The sequence below is a fragment of the Acartia tonsa genome, chromosome 12 (assembly GCF_053477335.1).
Source record: "Acartia tonsa isolate MP-2025a chromosome 12, ASM5347733v1, whole genome shotgun sequence".
Lineage (NCBI taxonomy): Eukaryota > Metazoa > Arthropoda > Copepoda > Calanoida > Acartiidae > Acartia > Acartia tonsa.
In genome coordinates this window covers 25,431,780-25,439,297 of record NC_137271.1, presented here as the reverse complement: position 1 = coordinate 25,439,297, position 7,518 = coordinate 25,431,780, and the positions used below count along the sequence as shown (strand labels likewise).

Genomic DNA, 7,518 nt, shown 5'->3' with positions numbered 1-7,518 from the left:
AATATAGCCTAAAACCATCTTATGACCTATAAAAAGCCTAATTGTAAAGGAGAACCCTTATCGGTTCAGAGCTTAGCAAGATCTTTCGCTACAGACAAAGAAGAAGCTTACTATTTTATATTTATAACTAGCGGCTTCGCCCCTAGCCTCTAGGGGCTTTGCCCCAAGAGGTGATAAAAAAAATTAAGGCGAAATTCGTTAAAGGACCAAGGAAATCTTCAGCAAAAAAAAAAAAAAAAAAAAAAAAAAATGGGGGGGGGATTTTTTTGTTTTTGGGGGGTTGGGGGTGTCCCACCCCCCAAGAAAATAGCTTAAAACCACCACAGGACCAATAGGTATATACCCTGAAGAGTAGAATCCGATCGGTTCAGTGGTTACCGAGATCTTAAGGGACAGACAGACAGACGGACAGACAGACAGACGGACAGACAGACATCGTTCTACTTTGTATTATAGATAGGATATCCCATTTTAAAGCAGAATAAATAAAATAAAGTAACATTGTGGGTGGGCGGTCGGGGTATGAAGGAAATTAAGCTAAACAGAAATAATGGGTGTACATTTCCTCCCTCCATCCCTATCCAATAAATCTTAAAATAAGATTTTTAAGATTATGATAGAAATAATACTATCACTGCCAAATCCATCTTAACTGGAACGAGATTTTGGGAGTTTCCCTCATATTAATCTGGACCACAAACACAACCTTTGTAAGAAGAAATTATGATGCTTATAATAGGTCAAATTAATTTGAGATTAGAGGAGCTTTGCAAGGTCAAAGCCCAGAACAACATTTAATAAAAAAGTAGAAATAAAAATTGGTCTAGAAATACAAACAACATAGATTTCTAAAGGAAAGAAAAGGAAACACATTGATTTCTTTCCTTTTATGAAAATTAACATGATTTACAATCTGATTTTTATTTGTTTTTCTTTTGCCACAGATTATACAGATAAAACTTGATTCACCATTTTCAAGAGTATTTTCTTTTAAAAATAATTTCACATCTTCTTCAATATCTTCTGATTCTAAACAAGTTAAAAACAAGTTCTTTTATAGAAATAGGACTAAAGAAAAACAAGGATGACAACAAAGCAAAGCAAACAAAATCATGGAATGGACAAACAGACAAAGATAATATATAAAAAAAAGTTTTATTTCTTTTGAAGCATGAATGACTGACAGATTGAAAAAAAAACAATGTATAGAATAAATGTGCAAATGTCATATGAATCTAAACTAGAAATTTCACCTGTCTGTCTTTAATAGTAGCCGAGAAGCTCACATTTTCTATTTATGGCTACGGAATAACTGACGGACGGATAGGCAAAGTTAATTATAGAGTAGCTTCGCTATTAAAAGACATACATTGCATACAGATTGACAGAGGAAAAGAATAAACTATTTACCATTTCTTAAGTTAAAATCTTTTGATTCTTGTTTTAAATTTTGCTTTAAGTTTGTATCGCTCTCTTTTCTAAATAAACAAGGATGACAACATCTATAAAACCGAAGCTCTAAAATCAAACAAACAATCATTTACAATTTTAGAGTGTCAGAACTTAATAAGCAAAATACCCTTTTATGAGTCTAAACAAAGATTGATATTAAATTGTTGCAAAATTACTTAAAGAAAGGATTCTGTTTCAGGACATGCTTACATTTTTAAGACTTGATTATATAGATATGCTTTGCTTATATATATAGTACCTTAATGTTTTAGAAACCATTATTACAAAAATGAAATGAATAGAATAACTATATCATACAATAAATATTTTTTTTCAAGCTAAAAAAAATTCTAAAAGTTGCACCTGAAATCTCCTTCAGTTTCAGATAGTTCTTCAATTTCGTCTATCTCTATCTTGGCTTCAATATCAATACTAAAAATAGGGTGTATTTTACCAAAGTACCGGTTGAGCATTGATTAACTCAGGAAATACCAAAAAAGACATCTAATGTAATTTGTATTTGTTACAGAAGGTAATTAAATAAAAAAATAAAATAAAATTTAGTACCTCGATTCAATATCAATACTAATTCCTTCTTTAGTTTCATTTTTAAATTCATCTTTTATATTTTCGAAATTATTATCAGTAGTAGGATGTTCAAGGTTTTTAATATTGTTATTTTCTTTGAAGATTGATATATTTGGATCATGGTGTTTATAGTTAATATGTGTTTCATTTTGAGTTATTTCAGGTACTTTGGAATCTTGTTGTAATATCAGTTCTTGAATATTCTTTAATTTATGAGAGTATGTTAGTTATTTATCGCATCGTATTATAGACAGCTTCTAACGGATATTAAAATTTAAAATCATAAAATCAATACCAGTTTTGTTTTCCCGGGCCTTCGGTACATCGCTGTTAACAAAACTAGTTTTAATATTATGATTTTTATTTTAGTATTTGTGGAAAATTGTCCTTAATACGATGTCAAACATAATTTTTCAGTAATGCTGAGAACCGGTTCTAATCCTGCGGATATTAGTCGGTTTCGAAGCCATACTGGAATATGTTATTGAAATATTTTAATTGTATTCAATAAACTCTCTAAATAAAGACCTAAATGAACTTTACATTGTATGAGAGATGTTTTGGCTCCTAGTAGATTTTCTTCTATTTTGTTTGATAGATCCAGAACTTTAGCTAGGCTACAGAGCTCCTCAATTTTAGTTACAACAGAAAACAAACTGAAAATTTACTTCTTAAATGAATGGATATTTGATTAAAAGAAAAGTTCTTTTTAAAGGATTAGAAAATATAATTCACAATTAAATGTGGAACTTTTTAATAAAAAAAAGTTGACAAAAGTACACTTTCTATACCTATTACTAAATATTATCAGATTGTCATTCATCTTCATCTATATGTTGTTTCTTTATTATGGAATATATCATTTTGATTTCATTCTGAAAGAGATATATTCTAGGCTTTACATCGATTTTATTGTTGTAAATTTTCATGTTTTCCTTTTATGTGCTCTTAAAGGGAAGAAGGAATTTTATATCTTTTACAGCAATTGCGTACATTGTATGTAAAAGTTGTTTCTTTATTAGATAATTTATTACGTTGCTATGAAAGTTTAAAAAATAAAATTTAATTAAAATACATTTAAAACAGGAAAAAATTTAAGCTAAGAAAATACTTTAGTTTCTTATTTGGCACAAAAATAATAGATATAAAAATAAAGTATCAAAATTTTATCAAATACTAGTTATGACTTCTCATATGTTTCTGCAAGGTACTCCTGTATTTATAAGTTTTACTACAAACAGAACATGAAAATGGCAGAGCATCAGCATGAACCATTTCATGTTGTTTCAATAGAGCTTTTCTGCTAAAACTTTTACCACAACTCTGACATGAAAATATTTTCTCTTCATTATGGCTTTCTAAATGTGTCTTTAAAAGTTGTGGTTTATAGAAACTTTTTCCACATGTTTCACATGAATATGGTCTTTCTCTATTTTCTTCATGGGTCTTAATATGATCTTTTAAAGCCCCTTTCCCTCCCCTAATGCTAGCCCCACAAATATCACAAGTTCTTAAATCAATATGGGAAGACTTTTTGTGCTTCAACAAGTCTTTTTCTGTCCTATATTTCTTTTCACATATTTCACATGAAAATTGTTTGTCGGTATGTGTGTGTAAAATCATGTGGTCATTTAATTTCTTTTTGTTGCTTAATAGTTTACCACATTCACTGCACTGAGCCTTCTTAGGTTTACAAATCTCTTTATGTTTTGAAAATTCGTCTTCAGAAATCTTTTTGAAGCAATTCCAACATTTTTTCTTATTAACTTTTTGATGATTTCTCTTATCACAAATATTATTCTTTGAATCAATATTGCTATCTATAATATCATTTGATTTCCAATCAGTTTCTTTATCTTTTAAAATACGTTTTTTGCTCTTTAACTTGGTGCTCGTTACGGGACATTTTATACTGAAAAAAAAGAGTAATGGTCAATTACATTGACATCAAAACTAAATAGATCATATGTTGTAGTAATTAAGAATTAAAAGCAAAGCCCAAGCACAACTTTTAAGAGAAAGGGTCAAGCGATGGAGAGTTGTTTACTTACTTGGTTGTAAAAAAAACTATAAATATAAGAATACAAACCTTGTTTCTTCATTAATATCCAACAGCTTCAATTCTTCTGAGTCCTCAATTTCAATCTTTGCTTCAACTACTTCTAGGGCAAGTGTATCAACAATTTTGGTGTCACTTGTAGCGTCATCAATACAATTTGTATTTTCAACAAGATCAGTAGTCAGTGTTTTATCATCAACTTCATCTTTAATTGTCACATTATAAGCAATTATAGAATTTTCTTTACTATTTGAAATTTGTTCTGTTATGGCAGTGTTGTTTTCTGTCTGAAGATCTTCACAATTGATGAAAATATGTTTTACCAATATTCTATCAAGTTACAAGTAACTTGTTTGTTGTGTGTCCTTTAAAAAAAGTCGATAACCAGGACATCCAAAAATTAAATTCAAACAGGGGGAAGAGCCCATTGTTTTATCAAGGTGAATCATTACGAGAAATATTAAAATTCTATCCAATATAGCAGCCTAGTAATTTCTGTTTCTTTCATAGCAGTTCGGACAGGGAACAGTTAAAAAGACATACAAAGTAAGCTATAAAGTTGGTAGCAAGATTAGAGTAAAACATTATTGGTAGAAAGGGTTAAATGATTGCAGGAATAAGGTATAACCAACAAGGGAAATAAATCTAAAATAATATTTGGGGGGCAAATGGAGAGGTCTTCAATTTTACGATATGTTGCCCCCCAACGACAGCTAAAAAACACGTATAGGTTTCGTGACTTTTTTTCAGAATTAATTTCGTTATTGGTATAAGCTGAAATGATTGTATCTCCCCATCACAATGTACTTGTGCCGGCTCTCAATTGGGTCATTGAAAATTGACCAATGCTGTTGGGAATATTAACACAGCTAAGTAGCAGAAAACAATTTGATAGCAGTCAAAAAAGGTCATTGAAAAAGGGAGGAGGCTAGTTATCTGTATGTAAATATATACTATAGATCTGTTGTAGCAAGATATGGTAATGGTTTCAAAATATAAAATGATGAAAAGAAAGCATAAAGGGGTGCTCTTGCTTTTAGAGTAAAAGATATTGTTATTCTGTTTTTAAAGTAGTAATGTTGTTTTTATCTAAAGCTGAAGATTTCAATAACTACTAAACCACAGTGTGATCCAGTGGGACATCCAAAAAATTTAAAATCGACTTTTATCTATCCTAGGACCTAATAATAGCTATAAGTAGACAGCTAGAAAATTTTTAAAAACAAGGATGACAACATCCATAAAAGCGAAGCTCTGAAACGGTAGGACAAACGGACATTAACACTTGTATAATGTCAGAACTGAATAATCAGAATGCGAATGTATAAGAGTCAAAGCAAAATTGTAAGTAAATTTGTTGAAAAACTGCTTGATACAGGATAATGATTATGGGCATACTTACATTTTTAGGACTTGATTATAGAGTTGCTTCGCTTATAATATTGTACTTTGTTGTCCCAGGAATCAGTATACCAAAAATCAGACCAATCGGATAATTAGGTCACATACAAATTTGTTGTTAAAAATGTAAAAAAAATCAACATGTTTAAAATGGACGTACGGACATTCTGGTAATGATTATAGAGTTGCTACGCTTTCTAACTCGTACCTAACTATTACAGGAATCACCATGCAAAATTTGAAATCAATAGGACAATTCTAACATGCCTAAATTAACGAAAAAAGCTATTTAAAAAGTAAAAAAATCAACATGTTTAAAATGGACGTACGGACATTTTGGTAATGATTATAGAGTTGCTACGCTTTCTAAATCGTACCTAACTACTAAAGGAATCACCATGCAAAATTTGAAATCGATAGGATAATTCTAACATGTCTAAATTAACGAAAAAAGCTATCCGTGACGGACGGACGGACGGACGGACGTACGGACGGACGGACCGACCCTAATTATAGAAAAGCTTCGCTTTTAAAAATATATAAATTTTTGGCGGATTTATGCCATTTTTAAAAAAGGTAGTGGAAAACTTCTTTTCAGTTTTGATGATTTTCCAGATTATTGTGGATCAGTAATATTTGACATAATATCATTTCACATAAATTCATTTCACATAAAACATTTGACATAAAATCACTTCACATAAAGGTACATTTGACATAAAAACATTTGACATAAAGGTACATTTGCCATAAAGGTACACTTCACATAAAAACGTTTCACATAAAGGTACATTTGGCATAAAGGTACATATGATATAAAGGTACATTTGACATAAAGGTACATTTGACATAAAGGTACACTTGACATAAAGGTACATTTGACATAAAGGTACACTTGGCATAAAACGTTTCACATAAAGATACATTTCAAAGTCTACCCGAGGTTGTCATTTTTTTCCCCGAGCATGGCAACCGGTGAACAGAACCTCAGTTCTGCACCACAAGCCTCGCACGACTCAAGTTCCCATGTCTATACAGTCATATTTATATGAAAATATTTTTAGAAGATTTTTGAATTTTTTTTTGAAGATTTTAGAAATTTTTATTTATTATTAAAAGAAAATCTTCAAAAAAAATTCAAAAATCTTCTAAAAATATTTTCATATAAATATGACTGTATAGACATGGGAACTTCAGTCGTGCGAGGCTTGTGGTGCAGAACTGAGAAACTGTTCACCGGTTGCCATGCTCGGGGTACCTTTATGTGAAATGTACCTTTATGTCAAGTGTACCTTTATGTGAAATGTACCTTTATGTCAAGTGTACCTTTATGTCAAATGTACCTTTATGTCAAGTATACCTTTATATGAAATGTATCTTTATGCCAAATGAGTTTATGTGAAACGTTTTTATGTCAAATGTACCTTTATGTGAAATGAGTTTATGTCAAATGATACTTTATGTAAAATGTTTTATGTGAAATGAATTTATGTGAAGTGATTTTATGTCAAATATTACTGATCCACACCCATTTTTTTCAAAGCAACAAAAAATACATTTAGCTTATGCAAATAATTTTTGATTGAGGTACTTTTCAGATACCTGTAATAATGTCTAATTAAAAACCGTTTCGCCGTTATTTGTCGCGGTTTTAATGTACATTTAAGGGTTAAAGGAGTCGTTAAATAAAGATAACTTATAATTACTTTCATTTTAGCAATTGAATTTGCTAAATTTCATATTTTCTAGAAAAAATTGTATTTCTAACTGGTTTCGGTCCAGCCGAAATTCAAATTTGGGGATTTTTATAATATTTGCTAAAACCTTATAATATATGCGTGTGTGAGAGAGAGAGAACAATATGCGTGTGAGAATAATATAAGTAATTATGTTTATATTCTTTTACAAACTTTAAATGAAGATAGCTAGACTTAGAATAAAGCTATTAACACAAAATCAAAAGTTCTAAAAAAAATATGTTAGGTATTATTGTTTATATCTGTAAAAAAAATATTTAA

At 30.0% G+C, this 7,518-nt stretch overlaps 2 protein-coding genes across 3 annotated transcripts; both read right to left on the bottom strand.

Moving 5' to 3' along the window:
* Window positions 1–782: 782 nt before the first annotated feature.
* LOC145334668 (uncharacterized) lies at window positions 783–2,937 on the bottom strand. Of its 2 annotated transcripts, XM_080180218.1 has the most exons (6): window positions 2,832–2,937; window positions 2,569–2,696; window positions 2,020–2,233; window positions 1,816–1,884; window positions 1,411–1,478; window positions 783–1,029 (listed from the first exon to the last, which is right to left on the bottom strand). In XM_080180218.1, the coding sequence occupies exons 1-6, from the start codon at window positions 2,867–2,869 to the stop codon at window positions 824–826; spliced, it is 723 nt and encodes a 240-aa protein (XP_080036344.1). In that variant the 5' UTR covers window positions 2,870–2,937; the 3' UTR covers window positions 783–823. The 2 variants fall into 2 exon arrangements, with proteins under 2 accessions (XP_080036344.1, XP_080036345.1); XM_080180219.1 differs by lacking the exon at window positions 783–1,029 and having other exon boundaries at window positions 1,411–1,518.
* Window positions 2,914–4,437, bottom strand: LOC145333274 (uncharacterized; the record flags this gene model as incomplete). The annotated part of the gene is made up of 2 exons (XM_080178406.1): window positions 2,914–3,952; window positions 4,130–4,437. Coding segments are annotated over 2 exons (1,044 nt in total), but the record flags the coding sequence as incomplete, so codon positions are not given.
* Window positions 4,438–7,518: the final 3,081 nt, after the last annotated feature.